The 23,458-nt window shown below is 45.9% G+C and overlaps 3 protein-coding genes across 4 annotated transcripts; 2 read left to right on the forward strand and 1 right to left on the reverse strand.

The window, feature by feature from the left end:
- Positions 1-5,933: 5,933 nt before the first annotated feature.
- Positions 5,934-9,911, forward strand: LOC136472667 (uncharacterized). 2 transcript variants are annotated; one of them, XM_066470373.1, is made up of 2 exons: positions 5,934-6,177; positions 6,424-9,911. In XM_066470373.1, exon 2 carries the CDS (start codon positions 6,503-6,505, stop codon positions 9,509-9,511), a length of 3,009 nt encoding a protein of 1,002 aa, XP_066326470.1. In that variant the 5' UTR covers positions 5,934-6,177; positions 6,424-6,502; the 3' UTR covers positions 9,512-9,911. The 2 variants fall into 2 exon arrangements, with proteins under 2 accessions (XP_066326470.1, XP_066326471.1); XM_066470374.1 differs by having other exon boundaries at positions 6,429-9,911.
- An 858-nt stretch (positions 9,912-10,769) lies between these two features.
- Positions 10,770-17,311, forward strand: LOC136476755 (chloride channel protein CLC-f-like). The gene is made up of 9 exons (XM_066474696.1): positions 10,770-11,332; positions 12,265-12,667; positions 12,925-13,119; positions 13,910-14,364; positions 14,441-14,545; positions 14,621-14,854; positions 14,967-15,185; positions 15,282-15,514; positions 17,030-17,311. Exons 1-9 carry the CDS (start codon positions 10,991-10,993, stop codon positions 17,100-17,102), a joined length of 2,259 nt encoding a protein of 752 aa, XP_066330793.1. The 5' UTR covers positions 10,770-10,990; the 3' UTR covers positions 17,103-17,311.
- Positions 17,312-18,625: 1,314 nt separating this feature from the next.
- LOC136472668 (uncharacterized) lies at positions 18,626-22,245 on the reverse strand. The gene is made up of 3 exons (XM_066470375.1): positions 20,845-22,245; positions 19,029-19,193; positions 18,626-18,907 (listed from the first exon to the last, which is right to left on the reverse strand). Exons 1-2 carry the CDS (start codon positions 22,175-22,177, stop codon positions 19,075-19,077), a joined length of 1,452 nt encoding a protein of 483 aa, XP_066326472.1. The 5' UTR covers positions 22,178-22,245; the 3' UTR covers positions 18,626-18,907; positions 19,029-19,074.
- Positions 22,246-23,458: the final 1,213 nt, after the last annotated feature.

Raw genomic sequence — 23,458 nt, forward strand, 5'->3', positions numbered from 1 at the left:
GTTTATTTTGAGAAGCACGCTCAGTTGGCAAGCCTCAGTCTAGTGACATGTTTTTTTAAGTATAGACTCGTTTTAGTCCCTATGATAAGTTGGTAACGTACCCGCGACAGCTGCCCGTCTGGCCACTTCATAAATTTACGTGGTTGGTGTGAAACATGTTATAGACGTGAGATAGCACAGCAGCTTAGCAGCCTTCATTTACTTTTCCCCACGCCGCCCCGCAACTGCGCCGCCACCGGCGAGCTGCCCCTTGGCCGGCGGATGGCTTCCCCACCACGTACTCTGCTCTGGAGGAGAAGGTGAGGACGTATAAATGTAAATCCGAGATTTTCTGAGGGGCTAGATGTAAATACTGCGACTTGAATGAATAGTAGAAATGATAGCATACTAAATAGATAGAAACTTGGGGACGTTTTTGCAAAATCGTCAGGCCGGTTTGGGCAGGCCACACGCTGGGCCAGCCTGCCGCTGACTGCGCGCCTAGGCCGCTTGTGCCCGCACGCATTGGGCCACGCCTGCCGCACTTGGGTCACTCGCGCCCACGCATGCACCCTGCCGCCTAGGCTGTTCGTGCTTGCGTGCTTGGGCCGGCCTTGTGCCGTATCCGCGTGGGCCGCTGGCTGCGCGCCCTGCTTGGGCCTCTAGCCATGCTCGTCCGCACGTGGGCCGGCCTATGGTCACTCGCACCCCGCGTGCCCGCCCCATCTAGGCTGTTTTGGCCCCTGGTCCAGGCGAGCTAGGCCGCTTCGGGCCTAAGGGTCTTTTCTTCTTTTGGTAGTTTGTTAATGTTAAGTAATCGACTGAATGCTTGGAAATTCATAGTAAATGGTAGAAAAATCATAAAAATGCCAAACCAGTTTTGTTGAATTCCTAAAAACATTATCCATCTATTAGCGTAAGTAGGTCATCTAGTTTTAAAATGTTTCTAGGGTTGCTCTAATTATTTTAACATGCTTAATATCGTTAAAATGTAAACTTGTAGGAATTTTCGTGATAAATCGGTGATAGTGTTAGCTCTAAAAATTTTACAGTAAATTACTAATATTATTAGCAGCTCAATGTAATTTTTGTAGCACCAGAATAATTAGATTACTAGATAGATAATAATGCCCTATTTCAAATAATGATTAAATCGATAGAATAAAATAAAGAAATAACTTGGGTTTGTATAACTTCAATATTTGTTGGGAAATAATGCCTTATTCGACAACATGGATATGTAGCCTAAGTATGGCCATCGTTAGGACTAGCTCATTAACTTGAGATGCGTAAATCTGCTATTACAAGTCACGATTGTAGTTGATTAATTACGTCTTTGTATTGCATATCATAACAGGAACGTCGATGGATCGCGGAGTCATCGAAAGTTGCTGGAGAAATAGTGCTTTTGGAGATCGTGTTGCTATGATAGAAAGCTAACTTTTGATTAAAGTTTACCAAGGCATGCCCCGGTGCATAACCCCTATTTTTCTGTACTTTAAATTATATTTGTGCATTAAGTTTTAATGAGTTGAATAAAACTCACTTGCATATATATCTTTATCCCATGAGTCTTATTAGTATGACAGGATCGTGTAGATTGCTATGCTACAGGACTCCGGTAGAAGTTGAGTGATGGCCTATCACTCGCGAGAGATAGGAAACATATTACTGTATTATTATCACTTGAAAAATATAAATGGTGGAAAGAAAAAATGATGACCGGGTAGGGATATGGTTTAGGTATTGGTGGGTGTAGAAAAATGATAGCATTTGTTTTTAGGGTACCCAGCTGGGGGCATTGATTCACAAATCATTGGGCAATCCGGTACGACTTGTCGATGGTCTAGCACCATAGTAAGAACTGAAAGATGAAAGATGGTGAAAGAAAATCTAATTGCTTACCACCTGCTTGAAAGTAGCACAGATGCTTACATAGAATGGTTAGTTAATGAACTAATACACTGCTAATAAAAATCGAATATAAGGACACACTTTTAGTAATGCTTCCTGTAGATGCAATAAACCCACGAGCCAGAGAGCCTTGCATATCCTTGGAGTCTTTTCTTTCCTCCTGTCGAGTAAGTCTTGCTGAGTACAATTGAGTACTTGGGTTTTATTTCCCCCTGTTGCAAGTGACAGGTGGATGCTAAAGCTTACCTTTGTGTGTGAATTCCTCCTAGTAGGCTTAAAGAGGATTTTCTTTACGCTGCGATCATAGTTTTTATTTATAACTTTTACCGAATGTTTTTATTAATAAAAGTTCATAATATATTGTTATAGTTTTTATATATCAATACTTCATCATGTCATGAATAGATATTTATTTTCGCTTAAATTCTGATCACATGTTTATATTCTGCTGTCAAATTAAATTGTTCATAACTCTGATAGCATGATTACATTCTGCTGTATAACAATAAATATTATACTCTGATGTTGTAATAAAAGTGATGTAAGAAATGGTTTAAGAATGTTGTAAGCTTTATTCTCTCATTTGTGATCCTAATGGAAAAATATGAATTTTCGGGTTCTCCCCTGGGGTGTGCCCGACGGAACCATATAATTTGGTGTCCTCCCTTGAGTACTTAGTGTCTAATAAAAGACAAGCAATCCTGGAAGACATTAGATTAGGTGGTTCTACCACAATTTGTTATGAGAGAAAAATATTATACCATGGCTGATAAGTTCAAGCGAACGGGGCAAAGAAAAAGAATCTCATAGTGTTCCCTACGTAATATACTATATTTCAAAAACTTTAAGACAACTTAATGTAACACTCAAATGATGAATGTACCCATGTGTTAAAACCCAATTAAGAAGTTTCTCTCAAATTATGATTTCCTTTTTAACAAACTTTGGTAAACTGAGCATGAGCATCACACATAAAATATACTATGGGCCCGTATGTTTGGCAGGGCTCCTCTCTGGCTCTAGCTCTGACTCCTCCAGAGGAGCCCTGCAAAATGTTTTCCTAGAGGAGTCATTTTTCTATAAAAAGCAGAGGAGCGGGCGCCATTTTGGAGAGGCCACAAATCGTGGCTCCTCGAAAACGGCTCTGGCTCCTCCAGAGGAGCCCCTCAGGAGGAGCCGTGCCAAACACCCTCTATATTATAATAAATGTTTCGAAGCTATAATGCACTATATTTAGGACGGATGGAGTAATTCTATAAGTACTCACACAAAAACTCAAATGGCGAATATACCCATGTGTTAAACCCAATCAAAAAGTTTCTCCTCAAATTACAATTTTCTTTTTAACGAACTTTGTTAAGATGAGCATGAGCATCACATAAAATATATTATAAAAAATTAGAAGTCACATTACACTTTATTTTAGACAGGGCGAGTAATTCTACAGCCACTTACACAAGTGGCTTTTGTCTCACAGTAATTTTGAACAACGAAAAAAAATCTCATAGTAATTCTGTAGGCACTTGGACAAATGCCGTTTGTCTCAATTTGAAGCTGTTTATTATAGCAGAGTTTAGTCGGCTATAAGTCTATAACAGATTAACAGTATGAACTCATTTTTTAAGCATATCTAAATTTATATAAAAAAGATACTAATATTTAACTAAATTTATATAAGAAGGTTTGTTATGAGATACTCCTGTCCCCTGATAATTGTGCATCAAGATTTTTAAGTTTGATCAAATATATAAAAAAATACCAATGTTTATGATGTATAATAAATATCAACAAATTAGCAGTAGAATATATCTTATAATGAATATATTGAGAGATGCAAATATGAATAGTATTTTCTATAAATTTAGTTCAATTTTAAAAATTTGATTTCTCGCAAAGCGGATGTGCAAAGATTTTGTGACGTAAAGAGTATATTTTTTACATTATACTATTTGAAGTTATTATAAATAATATTTTTCTACAGTATCTATCCCTTTCTGGATTAATAAATATTAATATGAAAACTCTAAACTAGTATGTAATCCCTGTTTCTCTCACGTCACGTGCCCTTGGTCAACATGTGAGTCGTCCTCACCCAAGAAAGGCCACGAGAGAATCCACTCAAATCATCAGTACTGTCTCCACCCATCTCTGCCACGTCTGCTGTGCAACATGTGCTAGAGAGAGAGAGACAGTGGAGGGTACAGAGAGAGATGCCGTGTCATCCGTGTATTGTGAGCTTACATGTTTATGCTGAAATTTTACGAAACAGGCCGAGTCTGTGCTCGCTGAGAAACATACGAGGCCTTATTTGCCTCAAAATTCTAAGTTTTTTCACTCTGTTTATCACATCAATTTTTGAACGTATGTACGGAGTATTAAATATAGATAAAAAAATAACTAATTGTATAATTTGGTTGTAAATCACGAGACGAATCTTTTGAGTTTAGTTAGTTTGATCGAACAAAGTTTTTCAAATACAAACGAAATATGCTACGGTGTCCAAATTAAAAAATTTGCAATCTAAAGGCCTTGAGTACTCCACTGGCATTGGATTTGAATCCAAGCGCAGAGGCCAGAGAGCAGCATGTACCGCAGCGCTGGCCGCCGCAGTTGGACCGTGGAACGGGTCCAGTACTACCCCCATCTCCCCGGTGCACGGATTCCGATGTAAAACAAAGGCGAGGCCATGCGGCCATACCACGAGGGCAGTTGCCATGGTTTATTGATGGTGATTTCTATCTTCGTTAAATGATTTATCACGTAGGTAAAATGTTAACATGATAACGTAATTAACGAAGAAAGAGAGTAAAAATCATAAAAATGGTTTCCTTATAAAGAAATTAGATCTACTCTTGACCCAATGCATAAGAAACCATGAAATCGCCATTAGAGAAAAACCACCAGTTTCTAAGGAGCTCGTATCACACTTTTATTGAAGGAAGAAGATAAAGTTGAGAGAGAAAGCGAAAATAAGTATTATTCATAGAAACCATGAGTTAGAAAACAGTATTTTTTTTTGTGCGATATTCTATACTATAGAAATTACTAGTATCCTATATTATAAAAACTACTAGTTTCCTTTTGTTTGGACTGCTCTGACAATCTCCGCCGACTACCTGCGCCCCGCACCATTATTACTGCTACTGGTGCCTGGTGGAGTGGTGGTAGTATCTCGTGTCCTCTTCCCGTCCTACGGTAATCCCTGCCTGCAAGATCTCTCTTTTCACCCTTGCTTTGGCCTTTTGCCCTTCGTTGTTCCTTGCAATTTGCATTGCATGCCCTAAAAAAACCGCGGTGTCCCACTGGTAGTCTAGCCTAGGCTTCTTTCCGAGACACTGCATTAGCAGCAGCAGGAGTAGTTTAGTACTGCTCCATTGGCTAAGCTTAGGGCACTGTAAATTACTAATATATACTTGAGCAAACAGTGACCCAGAGCGGAGATAAAACAAGTGCTCCATGCCTCCATCCATCGATCAGACGATGCCATTATAGTATTATTCAATCAATTGCGATCACCCGAGCTTTCCAGCAGGCACTGTTCCAAATGAGAATCCACAGCCGGCCGCATCAAGATTCGAAACGCAGAGACCCATCCATTCGCGGTGGAGTTTGATTTCGCTCAGTTGTGATTGTGAGCTTCAGGATCGGACGGACACAGGACGGTGCTTCACTGCTTAGGCCTTTCCCTGCTCGCCTCCATTGGGAATGCTGCTGGTCTTCCCTTCTCGCAGTGGCGTGGGTGGAACTACGAGTAGACCCTAGCAGGATTGGAGACTCGATCCTAGTAGCTTCACATTTTCCTTGCACCTTTTGATGTCACCCACATATGGTTTCCATCTTTCCGATAGGAGTAGTAGAGTATTTTTCCTGATAACGATGATTTTTTATTAAGGGCTGCCTGGGGCTGGTAGCTGCTGGTCAGTCATCTCGAGGGAAGAGAAGAGTGAGAGACCTTGAACCGACCCTGTATTGCTTGGCATGAATGGGGCTCCACTACACCCTTCATTTCCTCCCTCCTAGGACAAGGTCACAGTCACACTCACAGCCGCAGCCGCAGGAGGCGGAGGGAACAGGAAGGGGATAGTTCCACCCATCCCATTCAATAGCTCGAGTGGGAAAGGCAGGCAGCGAGCCCGTTTTTAAAATCCAAATCCACCTCCAGGCTCCTGCCGTTCCTGAAGGCCGCTCGCTGTTCTTGAAGCATCATGGGAACCACAAGCACCCTCGCCCGCTTCTGATGTGGCTGGATTCTTGAAGGCCGCTCGCTGTCTTAGCTTGGCCCCAGTGAGTTCGCGTTCCCCCCTTTGACCTGTTTCTTGAAGCTTCCGTTTCCGTTACGCATTTTTTATTCCTGAGTCGAGAGCAGCATCTTCAGATTGCTGCGGGTTATTACTACACTCTTTTGTGCTGCTGCTAGTTTTCTGAACGATATGTGGCAGTATATTCTTTGTTTCTCTGAACAATTTTTTTTTGTGTGGATTCTAATAAGCTCCGTTATTTTCTTCCCCTTTTGCTCCCAATGTTTGATAGGGAAGGAAGGAAATGAGGTGCGCCAGATCGTGCGGCACTTTCCAGCAAGCTTCCGAAGCTTTGTGATTCGGTGGTAGCCATGGAGGACGACCGAAAAGCGCCGAGCTTTCCTGATGTGCCCAAGGATATCCCCATTGCCACCACCAAGCCCCTCACCATCCGGACCAGCGCCGCCGCATCCGGCTCCGACCGCTCCTGCCCCATCTCGCCGGCCATCTCCATCACGCCGCACCTCTACTCGCCGTCGCCACCGTCGTCCGCGTTCGTCTCCGCGCTGCAGTCCCCGTACATCTCGCCTCGGGTTCTCGACCCGCCGCCTCCTCCGCCGGCGGCGGAGCCGGAGCCTCAGCCGCGGCAGGAAACCAAGGCCGCCGGCGCCGGCGCCGGCACCAGCGTCACCACCACCGCGGCGCCATCGCCGACGTCGTGCTCCAACGGGTCCGATATCGACGCGCCCAGCGCGTCCCGCACGCCGCCGTCCGAGCGCTACGACTCCACCGGCATCGACAGGGCCAAGATTTCCGACGGCGGCGGCGCCCTGCCGCCGCGCGTGTCGTTCTCGTTCCCCGTGCCGCGGGTGTCCTTCACCAGGTGCTCCGTCGCGTCGCCGTCCTCCAACGCCAAGCTCCGGAGCTGCGACGTGTACATTGGCTACCACGGCAACGGCGGCCTCTCCAGGTTCTGCAAGTGGCTCAAGTCGGAGCTCGAGCTGCAGGGCATCGCCTCGTTCGTCGCCGACCGCGCCAAGTACTCGGACTCGCAGAGCCATGAGATTGCCGACCGGATTATTTGCTCGGTCGCGTTCGGCGTCGTGGTGGTCACCATGTCCAGTTTCCTCAATCCGTTCAGCCTCGAGGAGATCAGATTCTTTGCTCAGAAGAAGAACCTGGTGCCGATACTGTTTGGCACCGAGCCAGCAGAGATCACCGGGCTTTTCGATGGTAAATTGGAGGATAAGGAAGGGAAGGAAGCGTTTGAAGGGCTGATGCGATGCCATGAATTCAAGCTTGAGGCGAATGAGAGCAGTTCAAGAAGCTGTGTGTCGAGGACAGTTACACTGCTTCGGTCCAAGCTGGGACGGAAGAATATCACCGAGAAGGAGAGCGAAGCTTCTGAGGACCTGCCTTTTCCGCGCAACCGGCATTTTGTGGGAAGGGAGAAGGAGCTGAGCGAAATTGAAGGCATACTCTTTGGGTCGACCGTGGATATCCAAGAAGTGGATTGCCCGGGGGCTTCCAGTACAAATGAGAGGTCAAGCGGTGTATCTGATGGATTTGCTGATGAGGATAGTGATACTGCGAGGAAATCTAATGCCAGGTACATCAGTTTGGAGATGCTCAAGTGCAAGGAACCCACACTGGAGGCTTGGATTGACCCAGTGATTGAGTTATCATCTGGTAAAAGCAGGAGCCTGCAGAAGCAGAGATCAAGGCACAGGAGGTCAAGGTTTCGGTGCAACAGCAAGGGCTATAGCGGTGCCAACGTAATCTGCATCAATGGTTCTTCAGGCATTGGCAAGACTGAACTGGCATTGGAGTTTGCCTACAGGTACTCACAGAGGTACAAGATGGTACTGTGGATTGGAGGCGAGGCTCGGTATTTGAGGCAGAACATACTCAATGTATCCATGAATTTGGGACTGGATATCAGCGCTGAGGCTGAGAAGGAGAGGGGTAGGATTCGGAGCTTTGAGGAGCAAGAGCTTGATGTGTTCCAGCGGGTGAAGCGGGAGTTGTTCCGTGACGTGCCCTATTTGCTCATTATTGACAATCTTGAGAGCGAGAGGGATTGGTGGGAAGGCAAGGATCTCCATGACCTCATACCAAGGAACACTGGAGCATCACATGTCATCGTGACCACACGTTTGCCACGCGTGATGAATCTTGAGCCGATGCAGTTGCCACAGCTCTCCTACATTGATGCGATGGCCTTGATACAGGGGAAAAGAAAGAAGGACTATCCACCTGAGGAAACCGAAGTTCTCAGAAAGTTTGATGAGCGGTTAGGCAGGCTGAGCTTTGGCCTGTGGGTTGTCGGTTCGCTGCTGTCTGAGCTCATGATTGCTCCTTCCACTCTCTTTGAGGCTGTTGATAGAATATCACTGAGCGAGAACTTGTTCCCCATTGGCGCCAATGACGATGGCTTCTGCCGTAACAATTCTTTCTTGATAAAGGTATTGGTCTTCTGTTTTGCTTTGATGGACCGAGCAAAAGGAGGAAGCCTTACGTCAAGAATGGTTATTGCCGGTTCTTGGTTAGCTCCCGCTCCTGTATCATCCACACTATTAGCTGCAACAGCGAGCAAGCTACCGATGAAAGGCAGTGGTATGCACCTGTTTGGTGAATCCCTCAAGACTGCATTTCTATGTGGCACACACTGTTTCCTAGCTCCAAATGGGCGGAAGGCTGAGGTGGAGTCAGTGCTCTTGCTTGTTAATCTTGGGTTGGCAAGAAAGGCAAATCGACATCCTGGTTGCTGGATCCAATTCCATCCTATCACACAGCTCTTCGGCAAGATCAGAGGAGGTTTGGCACCAACGACTGCAGCAGTGAATGGAGTGATGAGGGCTGGAAACCCCTCAGTATACTCTGACCACTTATGGGCTAGTGCCTTCCTTGTGTTTGGTTTCAAGTCCGAGCCACCCGCCGTCCAGCTTAAAGCAGTCGACATGGTCCTCTTCATCAAGAAGACGGCGCTGCCCCTGGCAATCGACTCCTTCATGTCGTTCTCGCGGTGCGGCTCGGCTCTGGAGCTGCTCAAGGTGTGCACCAACGTCCTCGAGGAGGTGGAGAAGTCGTACGCGTCACGGATGCAGGACTGGAACCGCGGGTCGCTGTGCTGGAGGAAGAAGCTGCAGCCGAACCACCGCATCGACGAATTCGTCTGGCAGGAGGTGACACTGCTCAAGGCGACGCTGCTGGAGACGAGGGCGAAGCTACTGCTCCGCGGCGGGCTGTTCGACACCGGCGAGGAGCTGTGCAGGACCTGCATCAGCATCCGGACTGTCATGCTCGGCCATGGCCATGCCCAGACGCTGGCTGCTCAGGAGACACTGGCGAAGCTGGTCAGGAACAGGAGTAAGATCTGAGATGAGATGATGTCCAAGACCCTCGCAAGCTCCTTGGATAATGTGACATCCCTCTGCTGTATTACAAAGGGTTCAGAAGTTTTCACGCCCCCATTTTTTTTTCCTGAATCTGTTATACCACCAGCTACAGTTTTGTTAGCAACGCACCCTGTTCGTTTGGCTGTGGCTTGTCGTAAACGATCGTAAATTTCTAGTCGGAACAGTATTTTCCTTTCACACAAACCAGCCAGCAGTACTTCTTCACAAACCAGCAACGATACGAACCAGCCAACCGAACAGGCTAGCCAAGGTCCATGATGCCATGTGTAACTTATTTTAGCGCAGGTGCCATATGTAAGTGGAGGTGTTATGTACAGTACAGTCCATCTGCTATCTGGTAGAACTTCATTTTCATCTTACCATTGAGCTTCCCAGGCTGAACTTTCAGAAATGAAGATGTTCTTCCTTTTATCATCTCGAGTTCAGATTTGGTGAGCAAAGAGCTGCGTCATGCCTTAAAGCTGCTGCAAACTGCTATGTTTTCTCAAAAAAAAAAAAACATGCATCTATGGTCAAATCTGAATGCCAAACAAGAATCTGTAGTCTTTCTGAAATGTCTTCTTTGTCACCGCACCATCATCAGGTGGGTGGTAATAGCTATGAACAGTCCTGTTGCTTGCTGCCTGATACGCAAGCTCGTGGTGTTTACGAGCTCAGCTTTTGATGCAAGGTTTGTCGGGGAAAACTGCGACGTCTGAATCTGATCTCGCGACATTTCACCCAATGACCCAACGAAACGATTCTTTCGCCGAAAGCAATAGTACGAAGCAGAAAGAAAAGGCAATGTTTTTTTTTTACTGAAAGGATAGTAATAGAGGCCTAGAGGGAGGCTAGCAGCAACAGGCGCCGCCCTTTTGTTCGTCCAAAGGAACTTTCCATGCCTCCCTGAACAACTTCTGTTCTTTGAGCTTCGTCTACATGGACAGCAGGACGACATCTCTGCTCTTCACGCACTTTGACGACGAAGATGACAAATGGCATGTTCATCTGGCGACCTGCCATTGCCTTTTTGACTTTGTGAGTGACATGCACTCCCAGATCCAAGTGGGCTGTAGTGGAGTGGAGGCCTACCAAACCAACTCGGGTGGTCAATGGGCCTGTGCCTGTCTTTGTCGGCCCAACCCAACCCACCCGACGATGACCAACCCGAGGTGGGCGCATGCTTGCGAATACGAACTCGCACGGGGGGCTATCTGCAAAACACGCGCGCACCCAGCCCGACCCACACGGCCACACCCACCCAGCTTTGCTTTCCTCGTCCGCTTCGCCTCCCTCCGTCTCCGCCCCGCGTCGCCCATCGCCAACCGCCGACGAGATCCGGAGCGGGAAAACCAGCCCCAGATCTGGCGGCGAGATCGCGGGACCCGGGAGAGGCCGTACGCACTCTCATGCGATACCGCTGAGCCCGGGCCTTCCTCCTCCCGCCGCTGCTGTCGCCATATGGCGGGGAGCGACCTCGAGCCGCTGCGCACTGGCGCGGCGGCGCTGCCGTCCTCGTCGGACCCGGACTCGCCCGCCGCGACCCCGCGCCGGAGCCGCGTGCGGGACCTGCTGCGCAACCTGGACCGCCGGCTCTCCAACCGGAGCCGCGGCGGCGGCGAGGGCGTGGGCGCGGCCGCGGCCGCGGGGCACGGCGGCGGGGAGGCCGGGGCGTCGCCAAGGAGGGGCGAGGAGGACAGCGACGAGCTCGGCGACGGCGCGCCGCCCGAGTGGGCGATGCTGCTCGTCGGCTGCCTCCTCGGGCTCGCCACCGGCATCTGCGTCGCCGCGTTCAATCTCGGGGTGAGTGCCGAGATCTCTCCTTGTGGGGGAATCGCGTTGTTTCTTACGGAATAATCTGTGCCATCTTTTTATTTTCTACCGGTATGCTAGTGTTAATTAGTTTATTACCCGTTACAATCGTGATTTGCTGTTTAGGATGCTATGCTAAGAGACCTCAATGTATTTTTTGTGCCTCCTATAAATGTGAAATTTCATACCGTGGGGATGGTAGCATGTTTCACAGTAATTCGATTTCAACTCTACTGTCTGAGGCTAAGGGTTTGCAGCCAGAATCATTTGTTGTATTGTAGTGCTACTGACTGCCTAGTGTCTTCTTGCTGGCGATTTTTGTGAATGACTTTGTTCCGTGTTTTCTGTTTTGTGCTGTTAATTGATTTGGTAGCTTCTGGTAATGCTCAATTGATTAGGTGGATGACTGTTTTATTTTCCTCAGAATGCGCAAAAAAACAAAAGCCACTCACAGACACACAGAATTTAAGCTAACCTTATGTAAAGATGGCTCAATTTGTTGTTTTACTACTTAGTGCTACTAGTGAATTAATTAACATGATTCTCATTTTGTGAGTCACTGGTCTTTGGAGTGATATCTTGGTGATTCCATACCATTTGGTGTGGATTTATTATTCTATACAATCAAGGTGATTTTACTCACCTGTTTGCTCTCTTGCTGTGATCTTGAGCCACTGGCAATCGGCAAGCAATTTCCAATACAGGGTTAGATCTAAATCCGTTGCACATCTGTTGTGCTGTGTACTTAAGTTAGCTATTCAAATCAAAATGAGAATATCTTACTTTGCAAGAACATATTGTCATTGTATGAGGGCTATTCGATTGTGTTTGGCTGTGCATTTTTTTATTTACACAAAGTTCTTATTTGAACCTTCCCAAATGTCTGTTACTCTGTCTCAGAAGTGCCTGCCTGGCTTTTTCAGGTACACGTCATACATGAATGGGCATGGGCAGGCACTCCCACTGAGGGTGCTGCTTGGCTCCGTCTGCAGAGGCTTTCTGATACTTGGCATAGGATATTGTTAATTCCAGTGACTGGTGGAGTAGTTGTGGGTATGATGCATGGATTATTGGAGATTTTTGAACAGATAAAGCAATCGTTATCATCTCAAAGGGAGGGTATTGATTTCATGGCTGCGATTTTTCCCACAATCAAAGCCATCCAAGCCGCAATTACTTTAGGGACAGGGTGTTCACTGGGGCCAGAAGGACCCAGTGTTGATATTGGTAAATCGTGCGCAAATGGGTGTGCTGAAATGATGGAGAACAATAGGGAACGGAGAATTGCTCTTGTTGCTGCTGGATCAGCTGCTGGAATCGCTTCAGGTATTTAATTAATTAATTATCTATTCCATTCGTGATATGGACTCGATGGATCGAAAATGAATGGGGTGTATTTCCAGTTTTGTTTCAGCCTGTTAAGATACTCGCCATTTTTATCTCAAAAATTGCACTTTTGTTTAGGAAGTGGAAACATGAAATATTTTCGGGAATAATAAATCTTTGGTTAAATTCCTTTTTATAACCGTCATGCTACTGTTGCCCTATATCCTCCCCTAACTTGTGTTACTATGTTCCTTTAGGTTTCAATGCTGCAGTTGCTGGATGCTTTTTTGCTATCGAAACAGTATTAAGGCCACTTCGAGCAGAAAATTCTCCACCATTTACTACTGCTATGATCATATTGGCATCAGTTATATCATCAACTGTTTCCAATGTTTTGCTAGGGGAAAAGGCAGCATTTATTGTCCCGACGTATGAACTAAAATCTGCTGCTGGTATTTTACCTTATTCTGATCATTTTTTGTGTTAATAAGGTAGATGTTTCTTAGTTACCTTCAAGATATAGGGAAGCATGTTTTCTCAACTTATTGTTGGCTCTAATTTCCATCTATATTTTTTGAGATAATTTCAGTCTTTCATTGTGTGATACACGGTCCATACATTTTTTTTGCGCTTTTGCTATTTCGAGAAACATTATTGTGAGTGAATATCTGTAATCAACTCTTGCGATCTTCCGATTGTAAATCATTTATAGCTATTGTTCATTACCATGCCATCTTATGTCTCCAACTTCTATATTTTCCTCCAGCAGCCTGTCTAGCATTCTCTTTTTGAAACCTGGGAACTCATGTAAAGCTTTTATTTCCTACCTTAGGCTCTAGTGCCCAATTGAACTCTATCTGACTCCTTAATCCTCCTCTAGGCTTATGGTAAGAGCTCGAACATGTGTTCTTTTTTCTTTTTCATTTTGGTGTTAATTGCTTTCCCAGGAGCAAAAGCAGATAGTTGTATTGTCCTTCTGTAGTCTTTTAATAATCAAATGTGGCAGGTTCATGATTTTGTTGCTGTTCTAATTACCACCACGATGCAGCATGTGTGATTCCATGTAGAAGTATTTACAACTCTGTTTTATTAGTGTTTTCATGAGCTAGCATTTTTTATTGACGTTTAGAATTTGGTACCTTGCAATACTTTGTGGTCTAACATGAGCTGTATTTGTCCAAATTTTTTACTGTTAATGTTACTTTGTTTCAACATAAAACTGACTAAGATTATATTCACCAGAGCTGCCACTCTACCTTATTCTGGGCATGCTTTGTGGTGTTGTGAGTGTGGCATTCAGGCTGTTGGTTGTTTGGTTCACTAAGGCTTTTGACTTGATAAGGAAGAAGTTTGGCCTTCCTGCTGTAGTATGTCCTGCTCTAGGTGGTCTTGGAGCAGGTTTAATAGCTCTAAGGTATCCTGGAATATTGTATTGGGGTTTCACCAATGTCGATGAGATTCTACATACGGGTAAAAGTGCTTCAGCCCCTGGAATCTGGCTCTTGGCTCAATTAGCTGCTGCGAAAGTTGTAGCAACGGCACTTTGCAAAGGTTCTGGTCTTGTTGGTGGCCTTTATGCTCCAAGTTTGATGATTGGTGCTGCTGTCGGTGCTGTTTTTGGAGGCTCAGCTGCAGAATTAATAAACTCTGCGATTCCGGGTAACACTGCTGTCGCACATCCTCAAGCTTATGCACTGGTAAGTTTCTTATTTTTTGTCAGTCAGTTTAACACTTGATAACTCCAAGAGTGTGCTAACTTTCCATACGATTTAGGTGGGAATGGCTGCTACACTGGCTTCAGTGTGTTCTGTTCCACTGACATCTGTGCTGCTGCTCTTTGAATTGACTAAGGATTACAGAATTCTACTTCCTCTAATGGTACTCTACATTGGGTTTGCATTTTTTTTACTGCCCTATAATTCAATATATTCATTATTTTGTGCTGATTAACAGGGAGCTGTTGGTTTAGCGATATGGGTCCCATCTGTTGTAAATCAATCTGGTAGCAAAGATACATTCGAGGCAACATCACCTCGTCATGGCTATTCGTCACTGTTACCTCCCACGGATAGGAATGAGACAGATTGGAGGCGACAAGATGGAGACGACGTGGAACTCGCAATTTTAGACGTTGATCCCTACCACTATGGTAGTAACAATGAGGAGATGCTTCTTGATGACTTGAAGGTTGATAATTGAAGTTATTCTCTTTTTTTGTTTGTGCAAAGTTAAATGATTAATACATTTGTGAAATGTGATGCTCAAGTTATTTTGCAACTTACTAACATCACTTTTCCAGGTATCGCAAGCAATGACAAAGCATTATGTGAAGGTCACACCTACATTCACCATCGAGGAGACAACAAGGCTTATGCAAGAGAAGCAGCAAAATTGTGTTGTTGTTGTAGATAATGAAGATTTTCTTGAGGGAATTGTAACATTAGGTGACCTTCGTCGAAAAGGATTTGTGCCAAGTGAAAACTCTGATAGTACCCAGGCAAATTCATCGACCTTGGATGTATGTAAACTGCTTATATTGTGGCTGCAATTTTAGTCCTTCGTGTTATTTACTCGTTATGTTAGCACTACAAACATTTACTTGGCAACTTTGCAGGCAAATTCTTCTCTTGTGTCATCATGCCTCACTCGAGGTTTTCAGTTCCATGGCAATGAAAGAGGACTGGTGACCTGCTTTCCAGATACAGACCTGAGCACTGCCAAGGTTCTTATGGAAGTTAAAGGGATTAAACAACTTCCAGTAGTCAAACGTGGTGCTGGCCGTAGAAATGATGGGAGGCGTAAGGTCCTTGGCCTTCTTCATTATGATTCAATAGGATGGTGCTTAAGGTAATCCCTTTCCCCTGTTTATGTTTTCGGTTTATTACTTTAGTTGTCTTATTGAAGGGCGGGCCTGGTGCAAGCGGTAGAGTCTTACCGCCTGTGACCGGAAGGTCCCGGGTTCGAGTCGCGGTCTCCTCACATTGCACAGGCGAGGGTAAGGCTTGCCACTGACACCCTTCCCCAGACCCCGCACAGAGCGGGAGCTCTCTGCACTGGGTACGCCCTTTTTTTTTTACTTTAGTTGTCTTATTAATAATCCGCTTCTTGTTTTCTATGTTAACATGTCATATTTGCTTTGTTAATGAGATATATAAGTATATAACCATGAGTAGTTGACTTTCACATGTACAGTAACACAACCAGTGTTTTGAAAACTTTAAAGTAACTGGATGAAAAACTGAAGGTGATCATGTTTTGGTTTTAGATTGAGCAGAACTAAAACCGAATACTTGAGATGCGACTTTGGCGGAGTTGTACAGGAGGAGGGAGATGTGAGTTTGGAAGGTCAAGTAGTGCCTAAGAAGGATACCTTTCGGTATCTGGGATCGATGCTATAGAGGGATGTAGATATTGATGCGGACGTTAGCCATAGAATCAAAGCAGGGTGGATCAAGTGGCGACAAGCTTCTGGCATTCTCTGTGACAAGAGGGTACCACAAAAGCTAAAAGGCAAGTTCTATAAAACGGCGAAGATTCGACATGTTCAACAATGAGTGTTGCAGAAATGCGTATGTTGCGATGGATTTGCGGTCACACAAGAATGGACCGAGTTCGGAACGATGATATACGTGATCGCCTAGAGGTAGCACCAATTGAAGAAAAGTTTGTCCAACATCGGTTGAGGTGGTTTGGCCATGTCTAAAGGAGACCTCCTGAGGCACAAGTGCATTATGGAGTCCTAAGCCAGGCTAATAATATGAGGAGAGGTAGAGGAAGGCCGAAATTGACATGAGGGAGGCAATAAAAAGAGATTTGAAAGCTTGAGATATACCTAGAGATCTATGTTTGAATAGGAGTACTTGAAAAACAGCTAATGAAGTGTCTGAACCGTGACTTGAGGCTCTTGGTGGGATTCAACTCTAGTCTACCCCAACTTGCTTGGGACTAAAAGGCTATGTTGTTGTTGTTGATCATGTTTTGGTTTTCCAGCACCCATTCTTCAGGGCTCAGATTCCCTGTAGACCTCCTTTCTTATCATTAATTACACCAGAATTCTTAGAAAACCTTGAAATATTGCAAATCTAGAATTGAATTTGAGAGGAGCAAACTGTTTTGGCACCCAGATACCCCGCACAGAAAACTGACAAACTAGGATTCTGTTTTCTGGGTCCAAAAGTTTCTAGCACTAAATACTACCAAACACCACAGTTTCCCTAAGAGCCTGATTGTAGAAGCATTTCAGCATTTGACTGTAACCGAACAAGTGTGAGGTAACTTATTGACTGACATAGGAGAACCCTTGTGCTTCCTAGTACCTTACAATAAAAAAATGCTAATGTTTAGGCTGTTATGCATCTGCAGGGAAGAGCTTGAGCGGTGGAAGGCACTATACCAGAGAGAGAATTTCCAGCAGTCAACAGTTAATGGGCACTGAATTTGTGGAACTGAAGTTTTGTTTGTGCCTTGTAGCGAAGAAGATATGAAATATATAAAGTGACATTCCGACAAAACTAGGGTTAACTTAGAACGCATCTGTCAAAGAGCCCCCTCGTCAACTGTAAAGCCTTGAGTCTTACTAAGATATGCATTTTGTATCAAACATATATATAAGAGGTTTAAGAGGTGATCCATATCCATATATAAGATGATGTGTGTGGTCTGCTGTTATCAGATTTCGTTGTGGAGTGCTGAAGTTCGGACACGGTATTGTACATAAACCTGATTTGGTCGCCCTTGTTCAGTGCAAGAGGTTGCTACTCAAATTATGGTTGTTGGAAGAGAAAAATTAACGCTAATTTTTTTTTCGTTAGGACAAGTATTTGATCATACTGTTTTGTTATTACTCCCTTCGATCAAAACAAATGGCGGTCGGAAATCTTAATTATTAGTTCAAAATAAAGTAATTTATTTGTTCTACTATAATAATGTACTTAAAGTTGGAGTAATACATATTTGTGGCGCATAATTATTGTTATTAGAGCCTTATTCAAAACTGCCTATAGTTATAATTTTCTGTCATATAAATAAAGTACTAGTTTTAATAGAGTAATTGCTGGCCAAAGTTTTATGTTGGTGAAATGAAAACACGCCTTGTAAAGAAAACGTATGGAGTTTAACGTATGGAGTTTTTAATATGCTTTGTCATGTACTCTTGCATGTATTTTTGTAGCGCTACATATACACGCTAGAAGTTCTTGTTCCTACTCAGGGATGCAAGTAGGTTTATCCACGAATCCACAAATAGGTTTTATGCATGTATTTTTGTAGTGCTACATAAACGCTAGAAGTCCTAGCTCCTACTCCGTACTCAGGATGCAAGTGGGTTTCACAAATCCACAAATAAGTTTTATTTTGTTTGTAGGTAACCTGCAAAACTAAATCTAATTGCCGGTTCAAGGACAAAACTGCGTCAGCGTGCATCTCTGCTCCTACTGGCTTTGTTACAAGCTGGTAGAACGAGTAATCTCATAAAAAAAAATCCCATAAAATCTAAGGCCAAAACAACAGGCACACTGGAAGCTGATCATTTTGAGATGCTGAGATGCCAAACCACAGGCAGATTAAGATATCTCATATCTAGATGCAATTATCTTAAGCTGGTAGTGTTGCTGACCCCTACTTACTAATTACTATGACTGAATAATCAAAACATCACTACGATTGTGGATTGGATCATGCAGGACTCCATACGGAGTCACAAAGATTTGCGCATCAAGTGTAACACCAAGAAATGGATGTCACTTACCTGAAGTCTTTAAGAAATCAAAGATGGTCCAAGTGTAACACCAGGGAATAGAAAGGAGCACGAAATAAGGAACCAATAACCCCAACACCCCCCCACCCACCCACACACACCTCCTCTCTCTCTCTCTCTCTCTCTCTCTCTCTCTCTCTCTCTCTCTCTCTCTAAAAACATGGAACACCAAATGCAAGGCACAATATATAATCAGTCGCCCAATACCATATATCATAGAATCACATTGCAGCTGAAAGTCGCCAGAATCAAGCATGATCCAAGTCACACCTGATGATCAAGTAATGTTCCATCAGAGAAGGGCCAGGATCGATCATAACATTCAGCTAAATAGCACAAATAGTGTTCCAACAGCATGCCATGGACAAAAATGGAGCTGACAACTGAACGTGCAGCTAGACCCCCAAAGCATGTCACCGGCGCAGAGCATGCCATATCCCACCCAAAACATGTTACCAGCTTGAGTCCAGCACTGCTAGCTAAACCTGGATCAAAAGGAAATTTCGGCAAAACAAAGTCGCATTAGTAAATGCCTGCCTTGCATAATGTGGGAGGGTTAGAAAGAGCAAACTGAAACCATGTATGTGTGTGTGGAAATGAGTTCACCTAGTAGAGAACTTAACAGCTGCAAACACTTCCTCCCATCCTCAGCTCATCCTACGAATGTCATCCTCATGTTACCAACCAAGTGGTAATCCCCGGGCATTTTCGTCGATGGCGACGCTTCGGTTGGTTCAGGTGAGTCAATGTCATGCGACCAATTCGCCATTCCTTCAAGGAAAATCAATCAATGCTTGTCGGAACACAACACATGATATCATGCAAGTCTGGATTTATGGTGCGTAAAGGTTAAAGCGCAATCATTATTTGGATAACCATGAGTGTAGAAAGATGAAACGTCTTTCTATAAATAACTAAGATGCCAAATGAGACAAGTTAGAATAAACATTACAATATTCACATACATGGTCTCATTGTGATCGAGAAGTTAGTCCACAATATTCACATACAAATTAAACACAGCGTGGCATATTCTACAAATAATATTCGACAAATAACTAGTCTCATTGTGATCGAGAAGTTTGTCCACATCAAGCATTGGCTTCCTAATTCAATCCAACATTATGTGACCAAGATGTAAACACTTCTATTCACAAAAGAAACACACAACAAATGTACACATTTTCTACAGTTACTTAATCTCCACTAGTGGTAACAGTAACACCAAGAGTAATAAACTAATGTAATAGCACATCACCAGTGAATAGTACAGGTTTGTCAGCATCAATTATAGAAAGAAAATATGCTGGCCCAATTTATAGACTTCGAACATATGAGGCATACAGTGCAATAAATAGACATATAACTGGTACTATCAATCATCAAGCACATCGCTTTGGTACTGCTTGCCAAGGAATATTAGAATAGATTTTGAACTTAAGCACATGAAAGAAAATTTGCAGACATGTAACTTGTAACCATGAAACATCTACAATTGGTGAGTGCATCGATCAAGCTATGAACATGAGTGTATATACTCCTTCCGTTCCGAATTATAAGTCGCTTTGACTTTTTTGGTTCATCCATTTTGCTATGTATCTAGACAGTCTAGATACATAGCAAAATGGATGAACCAAAAAAGTTAAAGCGACTTATAATTTGGAACGGAGGGAGTATGTCAGTTGTCGGTGAATGCAGCACATTGAGCAGGAATAACTTCACTTCAAATGGCATTGGCCGTCTAACTAACTTGATACGAAGCACAAAACCGAAGTAAACATATCCTACAAATAGTGAGTCTCAGTTTGTGTAAGCATCAACATAATAGGCTAGTCTAATAGCATGCCATTATGTGGAAAACTAGTATCTCAATCATCAATGCTTAAGGAGGATATGTTGGATTGTTGTCCCTATTTATATGCTCCAACCAAATGAGACATCAAGTATAGTAAATCAGCATATAATTGATACTATCGATTATCTTGTGCATCGCTTGGATCCTGAACTTCAGCTCATGTCAGTAGTGACCTGAAACAGCTACAACTGATCACACCATGCATGAACTCTAGAAACTAAATAGTATATATGTCGGTAGTAAGTGAATGCAGCAGGCAGAGGCAAGCAATTAGTCAAAAGCCAATGTCTTTATGGCCATATAATTATGCATCACTGACCCCAGACCAAAATATAATCTTTAACTTGCACAAGCATGAAGGAGAGTTTGGCAGACATGCATCTAAGTGACCAAACTATGAACTAGAGTAAGTGAATGCGCGGCAGGCAGAGGCAAGCGATCGATGAAAAGGCAACACCTTTCAGAACGATATAGATGAACATCTATACTACTAATAATAAACAGCAGACAGAGCCAGAGATGAGAATGAGCTGAAGTAGTGAGATCAGGGCAAGGCACGGTACAAACCTGAGGAGACTGCACCAGGCAGCACCCACGCGCGGACGAATCGGTTGGCCATGTCGTAGTCGCGGGGTGGCGCCACCAGGTGGTAGCGGTCGCACTCGACGACCTTGCGGGCGGGCACGTCGACAGCGAAGAGGTGGTCCTCGAGGAAGAAGTAGACGATGGCAGGGTTCAGGGGGTGGATGAGCGCGAGCACGGGGGGCTTCTTGGGGAGGACAGTGGCCTTGTACGTGTCGTCAGCCCAGATGTCGGCGAAGGTGGCCTCATGCTCCAGCATCCACTCCGTGGCGTACGGGTGGGGCAGGGTCCAGACGGTGACCTTGTTGGGGGCGCCTCCCCGGCGGTAGATGTCGACGAAGCGCAGGTTGCCAGCGCTGACCCCAACGTAGCGGAACTGGTCGAGCACCCCCCAGGCCTCCCTGCTCTGGAGCACGCAGGGGCGGGGCAGCGGGACGAAGCCGAGCACGGGTTGGTCAGCGAAGGGATCAGCGGTGATGACGCCCCAGGAGTAGTCGGCCCACCAGAGCCTGCCGTGGAGGGCGAGCGTGCGGAGCGGCGCGAGCGGGCGCGGCGGGAGCGGGTAGCGCACGCGCTTCTCGACCCAATCGCCGACGTCGGAGTAGTAGCAGCGGAGGGTCGCCGTGTCGCTGCCGATGAGCGGCAGGAGCTCGGCGACCACGTAGCGGCCGCTGCCGCCGGGGCAGTCGAGGAGGCCGAGGAGCGCCTGGTGCTCGACGGGCTCATGCGGGGCCGGGGCCGGGAGGCGGAGAGCGGAGCCCGTGGCGGCGTCGAGGACGAAGTAGCGCGGGTCGGAGTCGCGCCAATAGAAGGACTGGTGGCCGTCCGGGCGGTCGACGTCGACGCGGGTGAGCGGGGCGTCGAGGATCGCGGAGAGGAGGAGCAGGCCCGAGGGTTCCGCGGCGAGCACGAACGGGAAGTTCCGCGGCGTCGGGCGGTCCGGGAAGACGCGCGGGGAGATGGACAGGCGAGACACGCGCGGGGGCGCGGCCAGCGCCAGCGACAGGTCGGTGCCGCCCTCGATCTCGGCGACGCGTGGGATGCTGCCGAGGATAACCCACGGCGACGTCATCGGGGGCGGGGGCGTGGCGGGGTCGGCCGTGGCGGGCGCCATCTGGTGGTGGCCCGCGGTGGTGCTGCTGTGGCGGCGAGCGGGGAAAAGGAGCGTCTTGGTTGGCGCCGGCGCGAGAGGTGGCGGAGAATTGAGCGCTGCGGCCCCCGCGCTGGGCGCGGCCGCGGCCGCGAGCGCGAGGGTTTTGGCGCTGCCTCTGCTGCAGGCCGCCGCAGCGGAAGCAAGCCAGTGCAGGTGGAATCCCATCCGAATTTCCTTGGACTGGCACTGGCTTGGGGTTGGGGTTTTGCTCTGTGCTTGTGCTTGTGCGGGCGCGGGCGAGACGAGCGCGCGAGCACCAATGCAAGTGGTGGAAGAGGCGAGACCTGCTGGGGCTAGTAGGCCGCTAGGGCTGCTCAGCCTGTGCCGGAGACCCGGACGGCCTGACCGGGTGCCAGTCGCCGAGCTTTCAGCTTTTGCAGGTTTGGAACGCGCCCTCTGATCTCCAGCGTGTTCGTCGTATACTAAATTTTTAGTCAGTATTTTTCTCTTACACAAATTAGTCAGCAGTATTTTTTTATAAACCAGCAACGATATGAATCAGTCAACCGAACAGGCTGCTCGTCGGGGCGGCCGGCGCGGGGTGTGCCGTGGTGTGCAGGCAAACGATCCGGTGAATCCAGCAGACCGCAAATCAAATTTGTCTACGGTGTTTAGATCCCGCTACTAAGATTTTTAGAAGGTACATGTTGGGAGGATGTTGCAAAAGGTGTTTGGATACTAATAAAAAAATAAATTATATAATCCGTCAGTACTCCACGAGACGAATTTTTTAAGCCTAATTAATCCGTCATTAGCATATGTTTACTGTAGCAAAAACATTATCAAATCATGGACTAATTAGGCTCAAAAGATTAGTCTCGCAAATTAGTCGCAAACTATGTAATTAGTTTTATAATTAGTCTATATTTAATACTCCATGCATGTGTCCAAACATCCGATGGGACAACGACTAAAATTTAGGAGGGGCAACCAAACACCCCTAGACTGTCTCTAATAAAGAGATCCAAACCCAAAAGAGAAAATTGGCTATGTACCATTAAAAGATGTCAAGTTTAGCTATGTACCATTAAAAGATTTCTTCTTTGCTATATAGCACTGAAAGATCACAAAGTTATTGGTTTTTACCACTTCCGTTAACTTCGCTAACGTTCCCGTTGTCTCTCTGTTCAAGTCATCTTCTTCGAAGCATTTCCCTCTCCAAGTCATCTCCCTCTCCCTCGGACCCTGGACGTGGAGCGAGGCTGCCTCACCAACGACCCAGCCCCACCTGCACCACTGCCACCCACGCCGAGCATGGAGCCCCATGACCTCTGATCCCTCTCTCTCTTCCGCTCCATCTCTCTCCTGCTTTTCCCCACCTGGGGCAGCACCACCATCCATGGTGGCCACTCAGCCTTGACCGACCGGCCTCGGTCTCCGCTCAAGGCCGCACGTGTCACGCAGCGCAAGCCGAGCGTGACCCGGTGCCACGTTGGCGTGTAGCTC

This window comes from Miscanthus floridulus, chromosome 8, assembly GCF_019320115.1.
Source record: "Miscanthus floridulus cultivar M001 chromosome 8, ASM1932011v1, whole genome shotgun sequence".
In the NCBI taxonomy this organism is placed as follows: domain Eukaryota; kingdom Viridiplantae; phylum Streptophyta; class Magnoliopsida; order Poales; family Poaceae; genus Miscanthus; species Miscanthus floridulus.